A 25,520-nucleotide genomic window follows, 5' to 3' on the forward strand; every position below is an offset into this window, starting at 1 on the left:
TCATGTGTATCCCAATGGGTGGATGATCTTGTCACTTTTGATGATGAAATAATCACAATTTTTTTACTTTTTGTTTCAGAAGCGATTTGAGAGAGAGAGAGAGAGAGAGAGAGAGAGGGATTGACAAGGGAACAAAGAGAGGTAGGAGAAGAAGAGAAGAAGAAGAGAGAGCAACTAGTTTTCTCTCTCTCTCTCTTTCTATTCAAACACTCGAAAGAGTCTTTCCACACACACACACACATTGTACTATTCTTCTTCTTCTTCTCTCTCTCTCTCTCTCTCTTATTGACACTCTCCAATCAACAGAGAGAGAGTTGATTTTATTCATTTCTTCTTTCTTTCTCACACACACACACACACATACATACATACATATATACGGATTCTTTCTTTACTCCCTCCCTTACTCCCTCCCTCGCATGGACGCACGCTCTCTTTTGTATATTATCGTCTCTCGTGAGGGTCATTTACTCTCAGTATCAGACGGTTTCTCTTTTTCAATTGATTGGGAATACACGGGGGAAGAATTGGAGCATCTCTCTACTTTGGATTTGCCTCTCTGCGTATTCAAGACATTGGGGAATAGAAACTGTTACTTTTTGCAAAAGGTCTCTAGAGTATCTCTTGCACAACAGACGTCTGGTTACTGTATTCAGTATCAGGTAAAGAGTTGGAGGGAATTGGCAAGTTTCCCAGGAAAATATAAACAAACGCGTCTTCTGATTTTGGTTTGTTAGGACGTGACGGATCTCGTTTCCCAAATGAATCTTTCTCTCGTCGGCAATGTCGACAATGCCATCAAGGACATTGGAGAGAGTGTGGACAAGAGCCTGGTTAATGACATTAACGTCGCAGTCAGCATGAACCACGATCCAGGCGGCCCAGTCCAAACCCTGTCACTTTCAGGCCTCTCTCCCGGTGCATTGCCTATCGACAGAGACAACTTGACCCATCCATCCCTCTCAAAGCGATTGTTTTCGGAAAACCTCAGCAAAGGAGCGACAGAGATAAACAATGTCCAGAAGGCGAGAGAAGCTAACAGTGTCCATGGAGCAAAGGAGGCGCGAAAGGCCAACACGCCCAACACGTCCATTGAGGCAATGGAAATGATTTACAAGAGCACACACTCTATCACCGGGGAACAGTATCTGGAACAGCTCGCCCGCCTCCTCACTCACCTCTTGCATGTGCGCCTTGCATTTGTCGGTTATTGCATCCCAAGCCAGCTGGTTCCCTCGTCCGCCATCGACTTGATGTCCGCCCTCACTCCCCCAGGAGACTTTCAGTCCGTTATGACAGGCTTGTCAAAGCAGGAGCAGCGTGGAGAAGACAAGCGGTTTCGCCTCATTACCCTTGTTAATAACAATGGGTCCGTGTGTGTAAACATTTTGTGAATTTGTTTATTTCTCATAACACTCAACAGCCCCCGCTCGCTTTCATAGTCAAGAGACTCTGGCTCCCAAAAATGTCGTGTCGGCGGAATTGGCCTCCCTCTTGCAAGCTCACGACACATTTACCCTGGACTCATCCCGCCAATGGATCATCTCCGACCTCTTTGACTCCTTGGGTCCTGACCATGACAAGGACATGTACTTGATTGTTGCAAGTCTGCGCAACGCAGAGGGTGCACCCAGTGGATGCGTCGGTGTCATGTTGCCGGCTGCTTTGGACCCGTCTCAGAAAGACCTTGTGCAGGCCGTATTGGAAAGCGTTCGACCGCGTGCAGCGAGAGAGGTGGCTCAACTGGAAGAATTGGAGCAATTGAAAAAGGACAAGATGGCAGCAGAATTGGCCACAAAGAGCAAGTCCAACTTTTTGGCCAACATGAGGTAAAGGGAGACTTGGTTTCGAGATGCATAGTACCCATTCATTCATTCATGACTCTTGAATGTTGCATCAATAAACAGTCACGAAATCCGCACCCCCGTCTCTGCCATCATTGGCCTTACAGACATGATCCTTTGGGACAGCCGCGCCCTCTCGGACGAGAACAAGTCCCGCCTCGATCTCATCAACTCGTCCGGTGAACACCTCTTGGCCGTCATCAACGGCGTCCTCGACCTTAGCAAAATTGGAGACCAAGACGTTAAATTCTGTTTCCAAAAGAATCCATTAAAGCTTCGGAAATGCATTAAAGAAGCTGGTAAGTATCTTCAAGCCCTTCCCCCCTTTGCACAGGTATGGTTGTTTGGAGGGACACAAAACACACTACAAAATATGGATATCTGGATATTACGGTACTTTTGGTAGAACGCTTTTCTTTTGTGATTTGCAAAAAAAACCATGTTCACTGCGATGTGGTTTTTTTTTTACGTATTTGGTGGATTTTTACCAATGCGTCGATACAATGGATACTCACACGATTTATTTGATTACACATTAGTTCACCTCGCGGCCCTCTCCCCGGCAGCAGCAAAGAAAAAGATTCTCATCCTCGACGGTCAAAAGACGGATAACCCTGTCACTGTGGATGCAGGCGCACTCTTACCGGAAGGAGCGAAAATGGCGGATCTCGTTCGAGTAGGAACACGGGAAAATTCATTGCCTTTTTACTTTAAAGTCGATAGTAATGTTCCCGAATGGATTTTGGGGGATGTGACGAGGATCCGACAGATTGTACTCAATCTGTTGACAAATGCGCTCAAGGTAAGGTTGTGAGCATCCTGTACGGTGCTTTATCGATTCTCACCACAATTTTGTTTTTTCTAGTTTACCGATCAAGGCAGTATCACATTTACCGTCACACGCCTTGATGCCTCCGACACTGCAGAGCTCCCCGTCCCGCTCTTTGAAGGACAACACCATCCCCTGAAAAACGGGACCGCATCCGTTAGTGGCGGTGTGGAAATCTCTCCCGTGCGCACGACCGACAACGCAGGCTCTACTGACACGAGTGTCACTCGTGCTGACGACGTTCCAACCGCGGGACTGGGCAAGGCTGTCATTTTGTTTACGGTCGTTGACACGGGTATGTCCTTAACCCTTTGATTTACCATGGTCAGTGGAGGGAGCCTCGTGCTTACCATATCCATTATCAGGATGCGGTATTCCTCGCGAAAAAATCAACAGGCTGTTTATGCCCTACTCGCAAATCGATAACCCAAACAACCGAGACTCGGCGGTTGGTACTGGTCTAGGTAAGAAAAATAGTTCCTTACACTGGCCGATTTTATTTTGCAAAATCCCTCATCTCTGTTTCTATTTGAAAACAGGACTAGCCATCTCATCACGCCTCGTCCAAATGATGGGCGGTCAAATATGGGTAGAATCCTCTGAATCCGTCGGTTCCAAATTCTCATTCTGCGTTCCCTTCCCGATTGTCGAACCTGCCGAAACCTCTGGCGGCTCAACATCTTCTTCTTCCCTTTCTGATACGGACCAAGACGCAACGACAACATCTTCCTCGTCAGAATCACCACGAACAAAATCACCTGGACGACGCGCCGGTGCATCTCGACGGGCTCCAAGTCGAGAATCGCGGCATGCCCAACGCAATGCTAATCGGAGTGCCCAGGGGGATACCCATAGCGATGGCAACACTACGCAAAGAGGGACACAACATCACCGCTCGTCTAACCGCCGAGCCGGTCGTACCCCACGCGGAACAAACACTACCCGCAAATCGGCAAAATACACGAGCAGCATCGCCGAAATGTACCCTCTCTCCATCTTGGTTGCCGAGGACAATCCAAGTGAGTAAATGTACATACATGCGGTTACAAATAGAGCATAAAAGGCTCACCAAACTATTAAAGTAAATCAACAAATCGCTCTGAGCCTACTCCAAAAAATGGGATACGACGCCGACCTAGCGATTGACGGCGTTGACGTGTTGGAAAAAGTGGATAACGGGAAACAATATGATCTTATCCTGTACGTTTGTTATTCCTATTTCTCTTTTTGCCTTTTTCTTCTCATTCATTATTTTTATATTTTTTTGTAGAATGGATCTCAGCATGCCACGCATGGGGGGCCTGGAAACCATGAACCAACTCGTCAAACGCTCCCATTCTGGATATTCACTCCCGATCGTGATTGCCTTGACTGCATCCGGAACGGAAGATGATTACGAAGCGTGTCAACAAGGTAAAAACTCTAAACATTTCCTATTTCAATATCATTACAATGAAATTAATTTTGATTTTTTAGCGGGGATGCACGATTGGTTAAATAAACCATTTAAAGCCCTAGACCTCGAAACCAAAATCTCGACACATTTTTCCCATCTTTTGCATTCTTCTGCCAAGGCTGCTGAACCTACCCATCAACAACATCATTGTACCACCAAAAATTTGAAAAATTAAAAAGTGTTTTATATTCTAGTTTTTTTAATATACATTTCTTTTTTTGGAGGAATGATTCGTATGTCAACGTATGCATCGAGTTTTGTTTTTTGTTTATTCATTGATTCACATTACATACTCGATCCACCATACCACAATAACTTATAAAAACACACACAACTCTCCAAAAAACCATTATACTACCACCCTAAACCACTTGATCCATCTTTTGCATTCGTAATCTATGACCCCTCGTTTGAACATGTACATCCCACTCCAACGACCCATTCAAAACCCGCGGCTTTCCATCCCGGTCGACACAAACTGGACATGTTTGTTTTTTCCATTGTGGGGTTTTGGAGTGGGTTGGGAGGAGGGTTGATGCGAGGGGTGTTAGGGTGTGTGGGGAGGGTGTCGGTTTGTTTTCGAGGAAATCTAATGGGGATGTTTTAGTTGTATGAATGAATGTTTGTTTTTTGGGGTGTGGTTTTTTTTTCTTACCTTTAGCGATTTGGATTGCCGGATCTCGAATGGTTTGATTCCACCCATCAAGACCTACCAAAACACAAATCAACACCCCACAAAAAAAGAAAAAAACGATTACCAAAAAAAAACTCACTTGACGCATCCAACAAAAAAAACTCAACACCCTCTACACCAAAACACCTTGTCGCAAGTTTATTTTTAATCCACGTTACTTGTCGACGAGCGTATTGCCTTGTTGCTCTTTTCATATTCTCTATACCCTGCGCGCAAAGACTATCTACATCCGTATCCGCGCCAGGGGATTCAAGATGGGAAAAGTATGTGTCGAATTCCTTGAAACCTATGGAAAATTTCAATATTAATGATAAATGTAAGAACAATCAAGGGGTGTTTACCAATGGCTTGTAATATCCCTCGTGTGTAATTATAAGGGGTGTGGTCTTGCGTGGGTGTACCAATGACTTGGCCGGTAACGAGTTTTTTTCGCATGTCGAGTAATTCTGGGAATAAACCCAACTATAAACAAAAGGTTTTGAGAATTTTTTTGTTTCGGTAGAGATATAAACTCCCAAGTTTGAAAATACTTTGATCATTTCGTCAACTCGTTTGTCGAGGCGGGGGTACAAGGCGGGTGGATCGGCGTAAAGCCAGAATATACATGTTTTGAATCTAGTAAGTTTTTGGTGGGTATGAATATAACCCTTCTTCTGTGTTGGTTCGTATGATTGGGACTGTACCTCAATGTATCCTTTGTTGAAGCTTGTTGTTCTGCGATCCATTCACTGTGGGGTTTTCCAGTGGTATAAAAAATCTAGTGTCGTGCAGTGTGAATTTCATTTCTCATCACTTGGGTATCGTGTGGATATGCGGGGGTACCTGAAGACTTCGTCGAAGTTTTCGGTCCTCATTAGGATGCCATCGCTCCGCCATAACTAAAACCCCATTAAAAACAATACCCCCAAAAAAAAGCACAACAGCAGAAAACCATACCAGGATCTACACAAGAAACCAACTCCGCCAATTCATTCGTCCCCACAAACTCTGCAATCTCTTTCATGGACCGCCGTTTAGGATCCGTAGCATCCAATGCCCGCGCCATCCGATCTGCCAATGGATGACTAGCAAGACTCTCATGTCGTATATCCGGTGCACTCAAATCGGGTTCAGATGCAGAGGCAATGATACTTTCTCGCCATAAGAGGGATTGGATGTAGTAGTTTGTTCCACCGACGAGAATGGGTGTATGGCCTCTAGAATGGATTTGGGAAATCTTTTTGAAAAAAAGTGGGTAATAGAGTAAAAAGTGGAGTGAAAGTGTTTTTGTTTTTTTTTGTTACCACTTGCAGTGCGTCTCGTTGGAATTCGGAAACAGAGTACTCTCGACTGGGATCCACGAAATCCATTAAATGATGTGGAATACCATCTCGTTCTTCTGTTGTTGCTTTGTTGGTAGCGATATCCAACCCTTTGTAAACCTTGAAAAAATAAACAAAAAACAAACATATATGCCAAAAAGGAAAAAAAGAAAATATATTTGAAAAGTGACGAGTATATGCAAAAACAGAAAAGCACACAATCTATGAATGCTCCCAACTATCAACATGTTTGGCTTTTTTTCATCCTCTAATAGAAAAGCCATTCCTTCCACTTCTTTGGGGGCGAGCGTCTTATCGGTTCAACATGAACATACCTGCATTGAATCCGCATTCACAACCTCTCCATTCAACGCTTTGGCCAACTCAATCCCCAACTGCGACTTTCCGACGCCCGTGGTACCCACCACGACCAGTAGCGGGTGGGTCATGCTGCGTAATGTATGAAAAGCATGTCGAGTGAAAGAGAGCATGCCCCCACCAACAAAAAGCTGGATTTGCGATGGATGATCAAGTAAACAAATGTGGTTTGACAAATGCATTTGAATATGGGTGTGACGGATTGTGACGTGTCCTTTGAATGCGATAAAGGTTCGTGGTGATCTGGAGTGTGCCTTTATTGGAATGTATGTGGTGTGTCCACTGCAGGGAGACGAACAACAAAAAGCAGAGACACATTAGCGAATGCTACTAGAAAATGGTCCAAACACCCACATTCCAAAACCGCAAACCCCCCACCAAACCCAAACTCCCAAGTGAATCCATCCAAAGCCGGACCCGACGACGACGGACATATCTGAGTGATTCCGATGTATCCAGTCTAAGTGATATTGACGTTTTTTGGGGTGACAGTGATGAGAGTGATGATGATACCCGTATATCGAAAGGAGAGGTACCAAAGAGCATTATACGGCCCTCAAAGCAGACTCATAAAAGGGATACCACTACATCGATACATACTCGTACACCCAAACGACGGAAATTAGGTTCAAATCCTACCCGCCCATCACTCAACAGCTCACCTCTAAAACAAGCGCCTGTACCGCACCCGCATGCACACAATGACACGCATCCGCCCGTGCCGGTAGTACCTTCCACACCCATCCCTACCATTATCCCAAATGGGATCCCACCCGCCCCTTCAACTTCCAACACTTGCGACACACCCAACACCGCCCATGTCACGCAGAGTAAACCCAAACGTGTAAGATTAGGGCAAAAACCCGTTCCTGCTCTCCGAAATGCTGAAAATACGGTAGAACGCGACGTCAAGCGAGATGATATTATCGGGCATTTGAAGGGCCGTGTTGGATCTGAAGCGACGTTGGGGAAGCAAAAGAAGATGGGTCGTGAGAAACTCAAGGTGGGATCAGATGGTGGTAGCCACGGCGCGAATGGATCCAATAAGGGTGTTCTTGGGGATGATAAAGAGGGAGTAGTCAAGAATGTGGTGGATGAAGCGGCAGGGACTGCCAAGGATGACAAGGACGCATCGGTCAAATCTGGTCTGTCAAAGCGTGCCAAGGTGGTCGCGGTGGGTAATGAGAGCACAAGCGCGAAATCAGACGGTGTGATCCCCCCAAAGCGATCGAGGCGGAGTTTGGGCGTCAAGGAGGTTGAGCACGCCGCGCAGAATGGTACCAGCGTCACTTTGAATGGATGGCCCCTGTTGGTCCATGATAAAACAGACCTGGATCTTCAAGTACAAGCATTTCCATGCAAGTCAGGCAAATACGGTCATTACGACCGCTGTCGACCCTGCCTCGCCAAAAAAGGGGAACCATGCCGTTTTCAAGGTATGCGGGCTTTTCGCATGAAAGACAAGACTCCCATCGAAGACCCGTACTTTTTCTCAGACAAGCCGATGGAAGATGTCAACGTTCCCTCCATACCCCACTCTGGAAACTTTCCACCATTGAGTGATGCAACAGCCTATAAACTGTGCTTGAGCTATACGGCATTTCGCGAATGCATTGACAGAGAGCTGGCCCACATCACAGCCTATGCGTCAGGCAACCGGACAACCGCGTCCCTTCACTGTATCAAACGCCCCATTCCGTTGACGAGGCAAACTTGTGATATCTGCGAGCAAGGAATATACAATACGTATTACATGTGCACTATCTGTGGGAGGGATATGTGCCTTTTATGCGTTGAAGAAGGGTGGGGTGTACCGAATGGGCATGCATCCGAAGCGGTAACGAGCACGGTAGTCAAATCTTTCAAAGACACAGACAACAAACCGACAAGCGTCAAAAATCCAATAATGGTTTGCTCATTCAGACGAACGCACGATATGCGTAATTTTCTGGTAATTAGTCGATGGGATATCGACCAGATGACTCGATCAAGGGATTGGGTCAAAGGATGGATGAATCAGCATGCGAATCGCAAATTGGGCATCAACGGGACAGCAGCACCCTCGAATGGAATTGACGCGCATTCGGATGAACACCTCAATGGGAAAGACAACCAGATGCCGAACGGTACCACCCATATCCACTCGGCTGAAACTGCCAATATAAAGATGGACGACTCGTTTGACGTTGACAGCCTCATCAATGCACCCCACCCAGATCTAGTCATTATCCCCTACGAACAGCTTACGGTCCCTCTCTTCCAACACTATTGGCGGCAGAGGAAAGCCATTTTTGTAACAGATATGGCAAATAGTGTAACGGACCACTGGAAACCGCAAGTATTTGAGGATCTTGCTGGCGAGGAAATTGCTAGTCTTATTGACTGCAAGTCTGGTAAAATACACTCTGAGTCGCCGTTAGCTTCCTTTTTTAAAGGTTTTGGAAAGAGAGAAGGAGACGGAACCATTGTTAAGCTAAAGGTGTGACCATTTCGACTTGGGGTAGTGGAACCGAACACTTATTACTATTGGAAACTGTTGTAGGACTGGCCAAGCGACATGCACTTTCGAGCAAAATTACCAAAACACTCTACCGATTTCCTTGATTTGATCCCTATACCAGAGTACACTCACCCCGATGGAAAATTCAACCTTGTTTCCCATATTTCGGAAAACGATGTCCCACCGGATCTTGGTCCTAAAATGTATGCTGCCTATGGCTATAATCCGGATCAGACGGGGGGTACCACGAATTTGCACCTTGATGTTGCGGATGCTGCCAATGTTTTGGTGTCGAGTCAACGACATTGGGTTCCGCCCAGTACCGAGCCCCCTACCACTGCTTGTACTTCCTCACCAGAAAACATTCCACCCCACAAACTCGAAGGCGCCATTTGGGATCTCTTCCCACCATCCACGCTTACCAATCTCCGATCCTACCTCCGACACCACTACCGTCACCCCACCCACCCACACCCCCTCATGATCGACGACCCAATACACGATCAAACCTTTTATCTCCACCCCCCACATCTCCACGACCTAATCACCTCCCACTCTGTTCGACCCATCCGTCTGCACCAACGTCTAGGCGATACAGTATTCGTACCAGCAGGATTCGCCCACCAAGTCAGCAATTACGGTGATTGTATTAAATGTGCCTTGGATTTTGTCTCGGCGGAGGGTGTAGCTGTTTGTGAGGATTTGTGTAGAGAGTTTCGAAGACTTGGAAAAGGACATGGACGCAAAGGGGATACTGTTTCGGTTGGGAAAGTTGTTTGGGGGGTTGTGAGGAGTGCGTTGGGTGAAGCTGGTGGTTAGGAAATGGTTGTTTTGTGAGTGATTGTTGTAATGATGGGTTTGGGGGGACTTACGGAATTTTGAATTTCTGGGGTGTATATAGCGTCTTTTTGAAAGACTGCAAGATTTTTATTATTTTTTTTTACGTGTGTTTTTGGGTACGGTGTTGAATGCTACTGTGCTAGAGTATCATCTTATTTTCAGGTTGAATAACTTTGTGGTAGATTTTCCATCTTATTGTCAGTACATGGATTTCGTTGAGATAATACTTGGGTTTTTTGACATGCCTATAATCATATGTATTTGACAGTAACAAAGATTTTGGGCAATTGACAAACATCTGATACATCTCATTCGAGCAGATCAACCGACAAGTGCCCCAAGGACACAGATTCATCGTAATTATACATCGCCGCAATTGACTGACTTATTTGCATTGGACAGCTCCCCCAATTCACTCCGTGGCCTTTACAGATATGGCCCTCCTTCCTTTGTATGTTTCGGCTCACTTTTTACCGATACTCCGACATGAGCAGCCAATCATTTCATATCTTAACACCCTCGACGAAGTTACAAAAAAAACAATACAATATCAACAAGGCCATGATCGAACTCATCCATGGCCAAAGAAAAAAAAAAAACAATTTCAATATGAATCTGAACACTCGCCGATCACTCCGACATTGCCTTCAGCCAATCAAAATGTTTGTTCATTAGGTGTGATCGGATCCCCTTTCTTGATTATTCAATGGAACACTTTTTTTTTTTTTTTGCTCAATGTCTGCGGGCCTTAAGGGCTTGTGTTGTTTTTTTTGGCCCGAGGACGTCCCATTTTTTTTTAAAAAAAAAACCCTGAACAGCCGGTTTATATACCAAAGGCATTAGGTTTTGAGTACCGTGGCCGGAAAACGTGATGCCTTGTGAGTAAAGATTGGGACATTTGCCAAACTTTTTTGTCCATCATTTGGTACATGCACTAACTTTTTTGTAGGTTTCGTTGATGTGGTTTTGCATTGACGTTATGACAAATTGTTTTAGCACTTTTCTCTAATAATCTTATAAAGCACCTTGAAGAGACTTCTTATGCATGCCCTGGCTACTGACCCTCAAGATATAAGTGTCTCTCTTTTTACCTGACTCGCGGACTGATGACCTTTTGAATGCCATGGTCAACGTATTCAAACCTGTTGGTGCCTCTATCTTTCAACCCTCTGTATTTCAAAGTAATGATTGCTAAGGCTACCCTCAAAAAAAGCCAACGATGAACAATACCAAAGGTACATGTTCGACCAACCATCCGTGCCAGGCCCGGGACTAGCTACGTAGAAAGCTTGTACATTCTTGCAACTACTGGGTGTCCCCCTTTCTATCATTGGCGCAATGAGCAAACTGTTTGGCCATGATCCTCAAAAAAGCGAGAAAGGCGGGTCTAACTGATCCTCAAAAATCAGAAATCACAGAACGTAGGCCCGGGCGTGCAGGTAATAATCCATGTCGAAAAAAAAGTCAGCTCTCCACCCCCACTCATTCCTATGATGAATTCCCGTTTTTTTACATACAGTACATCTATAGAGCTATATTCATATTGAAACCCCGACGTCTAATAGGAAGTTTTTTTTATAAAGGCCAGCCTGTAAGTCATTTCCCTTTTTCCTCCTTGTCCTGGGACGTTCACCTATTTTCAACACACAACTAATTAACCAACTTATTCTCCATCACCTATTTTTTTGCTTCGACCGCCGTCGCTATTATTATTTGACATCCATGGAATTCTTTCCGATTCTCCCTCCTCTTCCTTTCTTCATGCCCATTTCTTGGGATTTCACCAGCATGCGCACTCCGACGCTCCCGCATGCTGTTCGCAGCGCTACCGTCGTTCCGGCTGCCACCATTGCATCTCTCGATCACCAATTCAGAGGTCAGATGGATCTTCAAGCCAAGGGAACCGTCCCCGGTCAGCTCCGCGACAAAGGGAAAACGCCCGTTCATGTCTCAAAGGTGAGTATCTGTGTCGGGGTGTCATATCTTACTGGCTTTTGATATGCTATTGGCTGTCGCCGATCTAACATGGGCCCAGAGGGCTATATGAGCGGAGTCTACTGACAAATTTGTTATCGAGATGTGAGCGCTGGCAGAGTTTGTTTGGCATTTCTAGTCCTACTGTCGTAGGCAGGGTACTCTACAATGGCATGGCTGTCGCCGGTTAGTGCATATGAGAGTTGGTCCTGATATCAGACATGAGCTTGTGTGCCTGTCGGCGATTTGAGATCCCACCGAGCTCGGGTTGTGACATTGAGACCATGATGGGCTGTCGCCGATATACTACTACAGCTGGGACTTTGCTTCAAATGTCTCCTGTCGGAGCTTTAAAAAGTTTGATGTTCTGATCTGCCGGTCAGCTTTTGAGTACTCAGGCTGGCGGGGGCCGGGCTGGTACTATGATGTTCATCACTGCCGTGATGGCGGTATTGATAGCCGAGCACGGGATGCCGAGCATCTACTGCTATAATGTCTGTTCTTCTGTGAGTTTTTTTCTAGTCATCTCGTTGTGCATTAGTCTGATCTGAGATTGGGAGCTGTCGCTCTAACAACTCTCATGGGACTGGCTTCTTGATGTGTTCGAGACTGACGGGAGGGCCACTTTGGTGGTTGTCGCAAACAACTCATTCTTGTTCTTCCGTTTGTGTCAAGCAGTCTACCGAAAGTCTCGCCTCACGGGTTAGTGTCAGGGAAGAGATCTCACGGATGAACGCTGCAATGCAGAACAAGCAAGAAGAAGTTGCTCGCAGCCGCAAGTCTAGTACTGAGGTTTGTATGAACGCCAAGCGTCTTCCTACTTTCATAGATACTAAACTTGTTCTCCCTTCCCTCCTATGTACAGAGCACCACAAGCGCCTCAGGGATTCGTCGAGCGGCGACGGTGGCAAGAGCCCCTTTGGCTCCTCAGACGGCTACCCTCTTGGCGAGTATCGACACCGCAGCCGACGCCGAGCGAGTTCTTCGGACGGCAATTGCAAACCATGACGCTGTCCAAGCCGCCATCAGGGACGCCACTGTATCGGTCGATGCCGAACGCCGCGCTGAGGTCCGGCGACGCAAGGAACAAGACGAGCGATGGGAACGCATGCGGGCAGCTCTCGCAAGAGGCGAGATGGGTCCCGCTCCACCTGGAGAAAGAGACATCCGCATGATCATGGCGGATCGAAAAAAGATCGATGCCCTCCATGCCAAGAGGAGGCGGACAGCAATGTCCAAAGTTAGACAAGACAACGAGATGAGGTTGTCCAACATTAAGGCTAGTCTCCAAGGCCTGGAGCCCCTCCTAGCTGGGTCAAACCAGGAGTGGGCCGACTTGACGCAGCGTTTCCATCGGGTAAGTTGACATGGAACCTTCCCTCTCGGATTCGACGGACCACAGCTTCTCATTACCAACTTCTCCTCTTAGACGATGGAACTTTTGAACGAGGTGGACGATGTTCCCCTCGGCACGGAGGGCTCAATGTCCAGCCTTTCATCGGGAGATGAAAGCGTTGAAGAGAGGGACGAGCAGCACAGGCCCCCAAGTCCACAGAGCCCTCCACTTGCACCCACCACAGCGGACTCGGTCGAGACCCTCCAGATCGAAGTCGTCCAGCCCGCTCCCCCTTCGCCCCCCACCAAGCCAACCATCCCGGACCTCCCCACCCTTCCAGCAGAGCCGTTCGAGCCTTTCGGGCCGTTCGAGCCCGCTCAAGCGGCAGAGCCGTCCCAACTGTCGCTCTCCTCGGAGGTGTTCCTTGCTCCGGAGGTTCCCCCGTCTCCGCCCTCCATCCCCGCGGAACCGGCCGCTACCTTAGGGACGCCCCTCGAATTCCAACCGTCCCTCCCCTCCGACCTATCCCTGTCCCTCCCCGCGGTGCAGTCGGAGACCCTCTCAGAGGACGCCTCCACATCCTTCCCCACCCTCCCCTCCCTCAACTCCCAGGCCTCCCAACCCTCCCTCTCTGGCCAACCCATCCACACCAGCCCTCAACCTCCCACTGACGTCCACACGGATGTAGTCAAGAAGGAGCTGATGTCGCTCATTGAGGACCATCCATACGTCATGAGCGCGTCGGTCCTCTACTCCAAGCTGCATCCGTCGCAGTCGAGGTTGAAGCGCATCTGGCGAGATATCAAGCCTCGCCCATCCCCGCCGGACATTTACGGGGATCAAAAGAAAAGGGCCGCCAACAAGAGTATGTACAATGCTTGCAACTGTTGTGGTCCATGTGAATATCATGCTGACGTTGATTGCTCTCTTCTTCCCTTCCCTTATCATATCTTGCAATGCCATGTTCCATCACTCTAGACCCGCCGCGGTACTACGGCGCCTCCCTTGAGGAAATGATGGGCGGGCCAGACCCCGGATCCTCCATGCAGACCATCACCAGGGATCGGATGCCAGCTATCATGGTGCAGCTCATTGAGTGGTTGCGCGCCGGAGGTCTGTATCTGCATCCCGGTTAACCAATCAATCACATATGCTTACTTCCGGTTTTCTTCCTCTTTATAGAGCCGCCAGGAATTGCCTCTGACGGCATTTTCCGAATGGGCATCGGCAAGCTCAAGGTCGAGGGGTACCGCGACATTATTGAGAGTGGTGGCCAGCTCCCTTACATCCCCACTCCGGACCCCAGAAAGGAGCCGCTCACTGCGCTCCATATCGGAGGACTGCTCAAGATGTTCTTCCGAGATCTCAAAGAGCCGCTCTTGACCCACCGGCTCTACAAACCGTTCATCAAGGCCGCTGGTAGGTATCAGCAATATTGTCTCGTCTCTTTGTTACAGTCACCTAATGGGTGCGTTATTTACAAAGGCTTCACCGATCATGAGAAGCGGCTTCGGATGCTGCAGCTCCTTGTGCAGCTCCTTCCCGCAGAACACCAAGCCGTGCTACAATACTTGCTCGGCTTCCTCGCGGATGTCGTCGCACTGTCCGGGGTCAACAGGATGACCTCAAAGAATGTAGCCACATGCTTCGGCCCCAACATTCTCCGGGAAAAATACTACCGGAAGCCAACGGAGGAGGATGTCAAGGAGCACTACGACCTGGTCGAAGTGGTGTCCTTCATGATAGACAACCATGCGGACCTGTGGCAGGTAAATATCGTGTGCGGGTTTTGAAACCCAGTTGCGAATTGCCTCGGCTGACAAATTCCTTCTCATTCTACCAGGTGCCCGAGGACGTTCAGGCCAAGTTGCAGGTCGCGGCCACCGTGGCGCCATCCCAGCCCACCTCAGAGAAGACCAAGACCAACCTCATGTCGAGGTTCATACCCCGCCGCCGGAGGTCGGCTTGAACTCTCTCCAAGCCCAAGTTTCTTTTAATTGTTTTATATTATTTTTATATTGTTTTAATAGAGCGGGATGTATTAAGCTTGAAGTGTGAACCCTGACCTGCATTCAAACTGCCCACCGGGGTATGTTTTCTATATTTACAGGTGCATCTACAATACCTGATGGTCCGTCCGTCAGTCACAGTTGTTCATCACAATCCTCGGGAATAATCGTCGGGCATTGTATGTTGTCACTTCTTGTACCATGTCCACTGTGACCTCCTTTATATTTGCCTGGCATATGCAGGTAGAAGGAAACAAGAAATAAGATGCCGCCCGGACAAGGGAAGCTTATCCTACCGAGTACTGAGGAGCTTACCAATGTCTCGCAAGCTATCGTTATGTTGGCAGGGACATTCTGCATTCCTGGCTCAGGTGCGAGAGCTGGTGCGTCCGTCTCCAGGACGAGAGCATCGAGAGGCAGTGCCTAGACGCCCATCAGCCATCCTAGATCGGCCATCAATATGGCAAACATAACGCTACCTTGACCAACTTTTGCAAGTGCGGGTTACGTCCTATGTGAGCAGCTACTGATAGCATGCATCCATTCTGCACTGCTTTAAGCGCACTCCCAACTTTTCCATCAAAAGCATGTAACAAGCCTGTCACTCCAGCCTCGACCATCATATCCACAGCATAGTGCCCGGCTTGTCGTGAATGGACATTTAATGGAATATTCAGCTCTTTAGCCAGTCTTATCTGGGCTGCAAAAACCTGCTTTTGCGCATCCCGCTGGGCAGGAATGTCTCCCGACGGTATGGTTCGGAAGACATGGGGCGAAAAATCGAGACCACATTCGCCAATAGCGACGATACGATCTGAGTACCGCTGTATCAGATCAAGCACAGGTTGTACTTCATCTGCCCGCACCGACCGAGGGTTACCATTCGCTGACGGTTGAACGGGATGCAACCCAACGCACGGCTGGAGAATCTTGTGCGTCGCTGCTAACTCGAGCACGATCTTGGCATCCTCAAGTGTCTCTGGCACATTGATAATAGAGGTAACGCCAGCTGTTTCAGCTCTTTGCAGCACAGAATGAAGCGTGTCGGATGGAAACTGTGGAGGGTAGAGATGTGCATGGCAATCAATGAGCATCTTGAACTCAGGATTTGTCACGAGATTTCACACCTTAGAGTCAAATCAAATAAATATTCGAATACAATACTCCAAAAATCTTCTACCTAACTAAATGCCTGTCATGACGCAGATCTAATGAATCCTATACAGCTTATCGTATTACATGCTCAAGTTTCATCTATTCCGCCATTCACCACGGAAACCACGGGAATGATGCCGTCCCCGCGAACCATCGTATTGCGGGAACACATTCCTATCATCTGAATAACTTGTAAAGCTTGATGTCCCAGAGTCATCCCGTCGATGATGGGTCCAAAAGGTATCGCCTCGCCCACCACGTGAGTAAAACCGGTCAGAGTACCGCCCGCGCGTCCCCTGTTCCGTCCTACTCCAAGATGCAGTCGAATAAGGTGACCCTCGTGATGGGCGACCTCTGGATGTGAATTGGGGTTGCGCATAATATCGCTCTATATGTACGCTAAGAGTCGTCACTTCAATGATCTGCTCTTCAGTGAGGATCGCCAGAACACGAAGTCTTTCAGCAATCTCGAGACTGGCCTGCTGGCGTCCTTCTTCTCTTGCCTGAGCCATAGCCATGTCTCGAGGAGAGTCTCTGCGACTACCCGGTCGCTCTGAGGCCAAGATGGCATCTACGGTAAAGTCATCTTCCCAACGCTCCACCATGCGCTGAATGGCTTCTGCTGAAACCCCATGCGTATTCCGTTGGGCAAGTTCTGTCACATTCTTCTCCTTCCACCACGGCGTTTCGGGCTCAACCACAACAATAGAGTATCCCTGCTTGAGTCCCATCTCAACATATGGTTTGGCCTCCCATTTTTGCGTGTGCGTATTGTCAATGATGATTGGCGACATTCTGGAAGAAATAGCATCTCGTGCTCGTTCCTGATTCCATTCGTGTGCCTCGGCCAGTTTGGCCGCATTGAACTCGTAGTTACCCGTGTCAATACAGAAAAAGTCGTCCGTACTCAGGATACAGCCTTTGTTGCCGTGCTTGACGAGAAGGTCCCGGGCCACTGTTGACTTACCGGAACCCGGAGCACCTTTTCAATTCCAGACTGGTGTGAGAAAAAGCAGGCAACATATATATTGTTTGTTTCGTGCGTACCTCGCATTATGTACATCAACTTTTCTTTCGGCTCAGCGTCAACTGGTGTCCCTCCAACAGGCGCAGACTGAGGATCCGAGAATGGTGGTAATGGACCGTCGGACGCAACACTGTTTTCCTCCCGAAGCACTTGTTTCCCTTCCCATATTGGTCGCTCTGTGTCTGTTGTATGCATACATTGATTCATTTGAGCAAGATCTCTCGTTTGCTGGAACGGGAGCAGAGGACGACAAGGCTTGAGCAAGTTAACCAGTTCATGTGTTGGAATGCAATCCAAGCCCTGTCGATCCTAGCTTTGCCATCCAGCTGCTTCTGCAATCAATCACTAGAAGAAGTTCTATTGGTTTTGATATTACCATCTTTCGCAACTGGATTCTTATCAACACGGCGAAATAATCGTCATTTTTTAAAGGAGTTTTTTGATACTCAAGAAATGCATCTGCCGCTATTGTATGGCATCCTTGGATTGGGGGATCGCATCCTCTCGTCGGCGAGTCGCCTCACGACAACTTCAAGGGACGCAACGAATGCACCCGCAATGGGCACTTTCGCCTGCGAGTACGTCACCTTTCCACCCACTGGGACCTTTTGGAAATTAGAAATCTGATGAAAAACCAGATGTGTTCCTTCGTCAAGCTCAAGGAAACCTCAAGCCATAATGTGCTTTATCTATTTCAATGCCGTGACTCTCACATCCAGGAGGAAATCGGATAAAACAGAGGTGGTTGGAACCTGGTTTATTATCAACGCGGCGCGCCGCGGCGACATTAACCTTGACATCTCGGCGTCGACGATAGTCATCCGTTGTCTGCTCTCAATGTATGGCCCTCTAGCCGACTTTCAAAATTTGTAGATACTCTATCTCGCGCTTTGTTTGACGTGGTTGGCTTGTTGCGAGCTTAGAGCCGCGCTGGACACAAATGTTTTCCGGGCTCACATCTTCGCCTGGTCCGCAATTGGATGACAACGCACTCCGAGAGTTGGTACAAAACCAAATTATCAGAGAAGCGGGTATGTATATCTGGCTAGACAAGTTCGCTTTTTGTGCATGACTCATTCTTGTGTTTTATGCACAAGGTGTGGACTTTGAAAGCCGACCGATCCTTGTCGTTTACTCTTGCTATCTACCGAATCCCAAAAATGCAAACTATGATACGTTGCTTAGGTGAGGGACCATCTGGTGCTCATTGTGATGCGAAAAGTTTTTCATGTGAGCCACGCCTTTATTCCTTAGCCTCCTCCTTCAACGCCTGGACCAGTTTGTAGAGAACGATTATGTAATAGTCCTATTCTCTGCTGGGACTCAGTATCAACCATCCTGGACATGGATGTTTAAGGCTTATGCAAGTCTTGGAAGAAAGTAAGTGCATAATGGATCTCAATCAATAGTAGATCTCGCTATGTTGGTATTGACCATTTCTGGCGACTGGTCTAATGTCTTGGATCTTTGGCAGGTATCGAAAGAATTTGAAGAACCTGTACATAGTTCACCCTTCTCTTTGGCCAAAACTCATCATGCAAACAATGGGAGCTGTGGTGAGGTCATTATCATAACCTGGCGAAGATCTGTGTGATACGCACAATGGTCGGAGAGCAATATAAGGCTAACTCTTGAATGGTCACTTTTCAGCCCTAAATTTTCACGAAAGGTCGTTTGGGTATACAATCTATCCAAGCTGGGAATGGTTCTCCCTCTAAAGCAGCTCTTTATCCCGGATGTTGTATATCAGTATGTGTTGTCATCAAAGCCTTGCGGTAAACGTATTTCGGTTTAACCAGTCCGCATCATAGAGTCGATATCAAGTATTCCGGTGGTTTCAGCAATTCACCGACGGCAACGATACCTAGCCCAACGTCAGAGTCTAAAAGCAAAGTTTTTGGAGCGAGGTTGGAGGATATCATGGGTGAGAACGGCGAAAAAGGGGTGCCCCGCGTAATACGGGATTGCATCAGATTCATTTTGGTAAACGGTGAGTGACATGCGTAGTGTATTCCTAGCGTATTGAAATTGACACTGCTGAGGGTACCCAGGTATTCATGTCGAAGGAATCTTCCGACGGTCACCGTCTTCCAAATTGCTGCAAGATGCCAAGGCAGCGTACGATAGAAATGACGAACACATAGATTTGGAAGCGTTCGGAGGGGTACATCTTGCCTGTGTCCTTTTGAAAACTTTTTTCCGCGACCTTCCGGAACCGGTGTTTCCAAGTAGCATTTACGATGTCATCCGAGGTATCACAGGTGAGTCAGTCCAATGCGCAAACCTGCAGCTAGTTCATGCACAGTAACCGGATACCCACAGCCTGTCAATCCGAGAAGGAACAACTCGAATACATCAAGAATGCGATCCTCCCGCTACTACCTTACCCCACCTATATGATTCTGCGAGCTACCCTCCGTCTTCTGCATCAGGTGCAGCTTCACGCATCTGAAAACCTCATGACAGCGAGCAACCTTACCATCGTTTGGTCTCCAAACCTTGTTAAAAGCGATAACCCCCTTGCGGACTTTAATATCTGCGGAATGGGAGCTCAGGGGGGTGGAGGGGGAACCATGCTGAAGCTGTGCATTGAGCGTTTTGTAGAGGTATTCGAGGGGGAGGAGCCTTGGGAGGTCGTTACGGGTACACAATCGGAGGGGACTGAGGATGATGGTGTGGCATCAGTCGTAAACACGCTGCAGAATTCACAGGTGTCAATTAGTGGTGACGGAGGTGAGAAGAGGTCGGAATAGCGTTTTGGGGTAGGCGTAAGCGCGGAGTTTTGCCGTTATATTGTACAGTATTACTTGCATGTCACTTATTTTGAAGGTTCTAGCCAAATTACACAGACATTTTCTGTCCACCTGCACGAATGCTCTCATGAATGTCTGGGGACATGCTGCAATATCACTTTGAACCTAGAGAACATTTTCACGAAGCCTTGGATTTGGAGATCTGATATCGTGTTTATAGTGTAGAGGTGACAGAAACTGGCACTAGCTACTACACCAGGGAATAAACCGGCGACAACCGGTTCGGAAAAGCTAACTAAGCTACTACTAGGCAATTATACATGCAATATGTAACGGTTGGTTCTAACTGGATAATTGCCCACCACCACACACGGTCCCTACTAGGCCTTGATCTGGAACTCTTGATGGCATTGAAGCCAGACTCTTGCATCCAGGAGCAAATTGACTGGGCAGCGTCACAAGCCAGAGGATGTTCAGTGACAAGGCTTGGAGACTAAAAAAAACTGCATGTCAGCAAGATGAATGACAGAATGAAAAGAAAAATGCCATTGGTACATACCAACCAAGCTCAACAAATGTAGCAGTATAATAGCAGCTTTGTTGGTTCCGAGTGGTTGCTGCTGGTTCCAGTTGGTTGTAGTCAGGAGGGCGAGTTCCTCGGCACCACCACATCTGCATTCTCATGATTGACCAAGTCGTGATGAGAGTTGCAATGTGGGTCGCGATGAGCGTTGCGCAGATGGTTTGAGAGTCAGGGAACTGGTGAGGAAGGGGAGAGAGAGCAAAGGCTCCCCTTTTATAGACCTTTGGCAGGCGCCTCACCGCAGTTTTCTTAAAAAAAAAACATTACATGCATGCCACACCGCTGCATGCCACACCAATCTGAGCGATAGAGGGGGTTCTGATATGCGATATGATTAACCGGATTAATCCGGATAATAATGGGTCCTAGTGCCATTTTCAATCACCTCCACACTATGTCTTTTGGTGTTCGCCTCGCTAGTCGTTGGCTGGGAAGAAACTGAATTCATTTTTCGATGGAATATATGCCATCAACACCTCAATACACCAGAAAAGAGGATAAAACGGGTAAGATAGAGGGAAATCTGGAGCGGGCGACTACTAGAGTACAGATAACAGGACCAACGAACTCTCCCAGAACTGGTAGATGTCATTATTCTTCCTTTTCTACTAGTGCGCCAGGGAGGAAACCGACAAAAATAATGTGCCTTGTGTGATTGGGAACGGCCGCCTGTGCATATTCTTGAGAAAGGAGGCCTTCCACCTATTGGAGATACGAAAGCTGTCACCATACACAGACGTATTGTCTCGCACCTCACTTAAACCAGTCCGATCTATCCTGAAGGATTGGTCGTCCGCGTAATTTGTGGCTTGGGGCAGGCTTAGAGTGGCTGATGCCCGTTTTCGGACGACCTGCTGCGGGATACTGAATTGAATTGCAATTTATCACACCATTCAGTTATGACAACGGTGGATTGGAACTCCCTCACGGTGGTTAAGCTCAAAGAGGAGCTAAAGAAACGGAATCTATCCACGAATGGACTCAAAAAGGATCTCGTCCAGCGGCTGGAGGAGTATGATGAGGCCGGTGGATCTGGTTCAGCTGAGGGTGATGGTGATAACGAAGCCGCTGCTGCTGCTGACTTACCTGAGACACCTGCAAAGGGCGGGAAGGAGCGTCGGAAGTCAACTCGTGTGGGACGGAAAGGAAGTGAAGTCCAAGAGGACAAGGACAACGGGGAGAATGGGGAACAGAATAATGGAGAGTTGTCATCCTCGGAGGATCGCACTAGACACGATGCTCCAGATGTAGAAAGCGAAGTGAAGGAGAATGAGAATGCAAATGACATAGCTATGGACGACGCTAAGAATGAGACAAAAGCAGAGCAGGACCCCTCACTTTCGAGCGCCAAGCGCAAGAGTCCTTCGGACTCAGAAGAGCCCAAAGTAGCAAAGAAAACCAAGACGGAGGAGGTCAATTTGACGGATGGGCTTGAGAACAAGGCGCCAGAGAATGAGGCGTCTCATGTGAACCAGAAGAGTGATATCAAAAGCGAACAGAAAAGAGATGTTGAAATCCAAGGTGAAGAAAAGCTAGTTGGGGAGAAACCGTCATCACCGACCAAGAAAAGAAATGATGCGGTCAAGGACCAACAATCAGATCCTTCCACATCATCTCCGCAATCCGGTGCGTGTTAAGATTACAAGGATGGCTACCCGTACTAGTAGTTATATCATTGACCCTGTATGCTATGTTCAGAAGCAAAGGAAATGACTTCTGCTGATAAAGCGGCGGCTCCTGTGTCCACTGCCAATGGTGTTAACGAGAAGCATGCCGATCCTGAGAGTGGAACAACTGAGAATGGTAAGGCGTCACACAATGACATATCCGTCTTTCGCTGCCGTTGAAAATCTGAATGCAGATGAATCATCTACCGAGAAAGAATCGTTGCAGCCCTCTTCTACTTTGGTGATTCGGAACTTTATCAGGCCACTCACTGTCCAGCAGGTGAAGGAGCTATTGGCCAGTTATGGGAAAGTTGAAAACTTTTGGATGGATAAAATCAAAACTCATTGTTATGTTACGGTACGTTACGTCAACAGTGAGCAGCTGTCATTGCTGCATAAATCGCTCACCTTGTCCATATGGTAGTACGAAAATACAAATCAAGCCGCGGAGGCCTTTGCCGGTTGCGATAATTTAAAATTCCCTCCTGACACCGGGAAGAACCTGACGGTCGAGTACATGACAGAGGAAGCTGCCACCGCCGCCATTGCAGAAGAGGAGAACGCCCAACGACGAAACAGTGATACCAACAATCCTCCTGGTCGGTTTGCTGCAGCCCACAACCCCCTCCACCGTTTGGCGCCACCGCCGGCTCGCATTGAGCGACCGCCTTTCAATCCGCCGCCGCCACCCCCGGCCTATAACCCCCCGCCTTTGCGCCGCGATGCACGTCCTAACGACGCCATGTTCAGGAAAACCAAAACGCAGCCTTCCATCTATTACCGTCCTCATTCCGAGGACGAAGTACGTGCCAAAAGGCGAAGACTGGAGGATGATGTCTCACGGGATAGACGTGAGCCTCGAAGGAGGAGCAGAGAGCGCAGTAGGAGCCGAGAAAGGAGGAGTTACGGTCGCGGACGGTATTGAGGACATAGGGCAGATGATCCGCAATCACAGCTCTATCGGCCTCTCATGGTGTTAAACCCGCTGGTCTGGCCGGCTTGTATATATCATGATCTTAGGATTGTCTAGGGTGTAGTTCACGCTAAGAGATACCAGAAGAGTATCATTAACGTTCTGGTTGGGTCGCAATGGACAATAGATGTTCTGAAACTCTGCATTGTCTTTACTTTGGACAAGATAGTTCTCCGTCTTTCAAGGTGCCGCTTTACATGGGCGCCTTTCTGCATAAAACGGCAATTTTAGATCCAATAGCTTGTCAGAATTTCAATATATGCACAAATTTTCCAGAAAGCAATAAAGCCAATAATAATATACAAACGAAGAAGACAGCCATTTCTCCCAACCCATAGATATACATGTCAAAAAAAGGAAAAATAATATAAACTAAAGAAAGAGCAAGGAAAGACAAACTCCAACCAATAGAGGCCTCATTCGGCAAACTCCCACAGCTCACAGTCCATGCAGTCTGGTTCAGGAACGCATTCTGGAACATCTTCCGCATCCTCCAAGAACAGTCGTATCACATTGTTGATCTTGATTGTAATACAAATGTGAGTGAATATATTCATATCTGATCCGGATTTTGGCGAACAAAAATACCTGATGATATCTGATATTTTTCACCGCCGATGCATTCACGACGTTGGAGGATATCTCCAACGACATCCCACCGTCGGTTGCGTAAGGGAATAAGGCGTTCGTCCTCCCATGCTGATTATCCACATTTGTCACCCATTTTCCAAACGTCTTCAAATCCATTCCTTTTTTTAGGCGAACTTCATCGGGATCATATACGCAGCTCTTGCCGAGATGGCATTTAGTTTCCATCGCAAACCGGGCAATCCAGCAAGACGTAAAGGGTCCGTGACATGTTCCCGTAAAGACTGGGTCGCCGAGATTACCAAAATGGTAGATGGGTGTGTCCGGCACTGGATTGGGAGCCGGTGGAACTAGCCCTAAACGACGGGCAAATGAGAGATCACCGGGGGATTCATACGAGAACGCTGGCACGTTATTAGTGAGCGCGACGAGAGACGCAAGGGCACCTCCCAAAGAATGCCCTGTTAGGTAAATAGTGTGATCAGGATATAGTTCACGGACTGTCAGGTACATTTCTTGAGCGAGGAGGTAATATGAATCGGGATAATGGGAGGCTTTGCTCAGACATTTTTGCGAACACGTCCGGCCCGCTTCACCGCAACAGTCACATATAGGCCTCCAGGTCGGGCCGGCTTTGCCGCAGCAGCATGAAAACATCATGTTATCCTAAACAAGTGTCTAGATGAGACATGGATGGCCGGCGACGAATATGTCCAATTGTCCTTACATTGTACTTGTCCTTGGCAGATGTTTCGCCGCCAATGCCAAAAAGACTGGCGGACGTGCCTTTATAGGCCAGAACCAAATGATCTTGATCATCTGTGAAGACATATGCTCGTATGCCATCGTTCTCCCATCCATAACCGACCGTCTAACCAAGAAGACTTAACAAATGCCATTATCGGTAATGGCAGATCACTCTGTACGTACGGCGTTCCAATGACCAACATCTTTCCATTGCTCGTCGTCAGGAGTTAAATATGCATTCGAACACATTTTCGCAAAACTCAGCACCGTTGCCGGATCGGTGTAATCAGGGACCTTGACGACAGTGCTCCGTTTCGCTTCCATTGTAATCTGGAAGTAGGCAGCGTGGGAAGAACACCCAACAACAGAGAAAAACTACTAGTTGCGCTCAATTACCTGGGCTCCCGCCCTAGCGCCCTGTACAGCCAAGGAATCTTTCCTGTCATTGGCACGTTTATCCCGGGTCTCCAAAATAGTTTCTCGATGCTGAACTTGGTGTACAAAGGTCTGTCCAGTCAACAGCTCCTGCAGCCATAGATCGGCCTCATTATCAATATCCAGCCGCTTGAAGAGATCTGGGTAGCGACTAGTCCCCCGGTGGAAGATATGCGATAGTTTCAAGCGGGTGGCCTTTGAATTTGTGGCAAACGTGGTTTCAAAGAGAGCACAGACGAGGAGAGCTAGGACGAAAATAAAAAGTACAGCAGGTCGACGTGGTAGCATGAGGGTCTCGCTGATTCAACTTGCAAAGTAGAAGTGCATAATCGAGAAAAACTCAGTTCCGCAGTCGGCGATAAGAATTGCGAGCACGTTTTGCAAAACAACGACCTTCCTGCTGACATGTTCGCATGACGTCCGATTGTGGC

The 25,520-nt window shown here is 47.8% G+C and overlaps 9 protein-coding genes across 10 annotated transcripts; 5 read left to right on the forward strand and 4 right to left on the reverse strand.

The window, feature by feature from the left end:
* The first annotated feature begins 91 nt into the window (after positions 1 to 91).
* On the forward strand, positions 92 to 4,370 carry SPPG_01619 (uncharacterized protein). Its single transcript, XM_016749937.1, has 11 exons — positions 92 to 662; positions 738 to 1,369; positions 1,443 to 1,829; positions 1,908 to 2,143; positions 2,384 to 2,646; positions 2,710 to 2,968; positions 3,039 to 3,137; positions 3,213 to 3,692; positions 3,756 to 3,873; positions 3,944 to 4,086; positions 4,150 to 4,370. Exons 1-11 carry the CDS (start codon positions 420 to 422, stop codon positions 4,302 to 4,304), a joined length of 3,015 nt encoding a protein of 1,004 aa, XP_016612224.1. The 5' UTR covers positions 92 to 419; the 3' UTR covers positions 4,305 to 4,370.
* Positions 4,312 to 6,615, reverse strand: SPPG_01620 (tRNA dimethylallyltransferase; the record flags this gene model as incomplete). The annotated part of the gene is made up of 10 exons (XM_016749938.1): positions 4,312 to 4,718; positions 4,785 to 4,838; positions 4,903 to 5,109; positions 5,165 to 5,285; positions 5,354 to 5,438; positions 5,507 to 5,580; positions 5,646 to 5,701; positions 5,760 to 6,039; positions 6,107 to 6,244; positions 6,460 to 6,615. The coding sequence occupies 10 exons, from the start codon at positions 6,613 to 6,615 to the stop codon at positions 4,492 to 4,494; spliced, it is 1,398 nt and encodes a 465-aa protein (XP_016612225.1). The 3' UTR covers positions 4,312 to 4,491.
* Positions 6,616 to 6,739: 124 nt separating this feature from the next.
* On the forward strand, positions 6,740 to 10,124 carry SPPG_01621 (uncharacterized protein). The gene is made up of 2 exons (XM_016749939.1): positions 6,740 to 8,981; positions 9,045 to 10,124. The coding sequence occupies exons 1-2, from the start codon at positions 6,840 to 6,842 to the stop codon at positions 9,819 to 9,821; spliced, it is 2,919 nt and encodes a 972-aa protein (XP_016612226.1). The 5' UTR covers positions 6,740 to 6,839; the 3' UTR covers positions 9,822 to 10,124.
* Positions 10,125 to 11,307: 1,183 nt separating this feature from the next.
* On the forward strand, positions 11,308 to 15,210 carry SPPG_01622 (uncharacterized protein). The gene is made up of 9 exons (XM_016749940.1): positions 11,308 to 11,433; positions 11,630 to 11,798; positions 12,495 to 12,608; positions 12,682 to 13,173; positions 13,246 to 14,017; positions 14,131 to 14,265; positions 14,335 to 14,571; positions 14,638 to 14,921; positions 14,996 to 15,210. The coding sequence occupies exons 2-9, from the start codon at positions 11,631 to 11,633 to the stop codon at positions 15,119 to 15,121; spliced, it is 2,328 nt and encodes a 775-aa protein (XP_016612227.1). The 5' UTR covers positions 11,308 to 11,433; position 11,630; the 3' UTR covers positions 15,122 to 15,210.
* Positions 15,211 to 15,292: 82 nt separating this feature from the next.
* On the reverse strand, positions 15,293 to 16,255 carry SPPG_01623 (TatD family hydrolase; the record flags this gene model as incomplete). Its single annotated transcript, XM_016749941.1, has 3 exons — positions 15,293 to 15,391; positions 15,477 to 15,584; positions 15,641 to 16,255. The coding sequence occupies 3 exons, from the start codon at positions 16,253 to 16,255 to the stop codon at positions 15,293 to 15,295; spliced, it is 822 nt and encodes a 273-aa protein (XP_016612228.1).
* A 156-nt stretch (positions 16,256 to 16,411) lies between these two features.
* On the reverse strand, positions 16,412 to 17,550 carry SPPG_01624 (uncharacterized protein; the record flags this gene model as incomplete). The annotated part of the gene is made up of 2 exons (XM_016749942.1): positions 16,412 to 17,298; positions 17,364 to 17,550. 2 exons carry the CDS (start codon positions 17,548 to 17,550, stop codon positions 16,412 to 16,414), a joined length of 1,074 nt encoding a protein of 357 aa, XP_016612229.1.
* A 157-nt stretch (positions 17,551 to 17,707) lies between these two features.
* Positions 17,708 to 20,270, forward strand: SPPG_01625 (uncharacterized protein). Its single transcript, XM_016749943.1, has 8 exons — positions 17,708 to 18,374; positions 18,441 to 18,528; positions 18,598 to 18,723; positions 18,818 to 18,904; positions 18,994 to 19,092; positions 19,155 to 19,333; positions 19,395 to 19,604; positions 19,666 to 20,270. The coding sequence occupies exons 1-8, from the start codon at positions 18,284 to 18,286 to the stop codon at positions 20,094 to 20,096; spliced, it is 1,311 nt and encodes a 436-aa protein (XP_016612230.1). The 5' UTR covers positions 17,708 to 18,283; the 3' UTR covers positions 20,097 to 20,270.
* A 1,296-nt stretch (positions 20,271 to 21,566) lies between these two features.
* Positions 21,567 to 23,600, forward strand: SPPG_01626. 2 transcript variants are annotated; one of them, XM_016749945.1, is made up of 4 exons: positions 21,567 to 22,305; positions 22,378 to 22,482; positions 22,541 to 22,704; positions 22,771 to 23,600. In XM_016749945.1, the coding sequence occupies exons 1-4, from the start codon at positions 21,579 to 21,581 to the stop codon at positions 23,269 to 23,271; spliced, it is 1,497 nt and encodes a 498-aa protein (XP_016612232.1). In that variant the 5' UTR covers positions 21,567 to 21,578; the 3' UTR covers positions 23,272 to 23,600. The 2 variants fall into 2 exon arrangements, with proteins under 2 accessions (XP_016612232.1, XP_016612231.1); XM_016749944.1 differs by having other exon boundaries at positions 22,381 to 22,482.
* On the reverse strand, positions 23,557 to 25,472 carry SPPG_01627 (uncharacterized protein). Its single transcript, XM_016749946.1, has 5 exons — positions 25,051 to 25,472; positions 24,838 to 24,984; positions 24,635 to 24,778; positions 23,908 to 24,573; positions 23,557 to 23,840 (listed from the first exon to the last, which is right to left on the reverse strand). Exons 1-5 carry the CDS (start codon positions 25,375 to 25,377, stop codon positions 23,736 to 23,738), a joined length of 1,389 nt encoding a protein of 462 aa, XP_016612233.1. The 5' UTR covers positions 25,378 to 25,472; the 3' UTR covers positions 23,557 to 23,735.
* Between the last annotated feature and the right edge of the window lie 48 nt (positions 25,473 to 25,520).

The sequence above is a fragment of the Spizellomyces punctatus genome (assembly GCF_000182565.1).
Source record: "Spizellomyces punctatus DAOM BR117 chromosome Unknown supercont1.2, whole genome shotgun sequence".
Classification (NCBI taxonomy): domain Eukaryota; kingdom Fungi; phylum Chytridiomycota; class Chytridiomycetes; order Spizellomycetales; family Spizellomycetaceae; genus Spizellomyces; species Spizellomyces punctatus.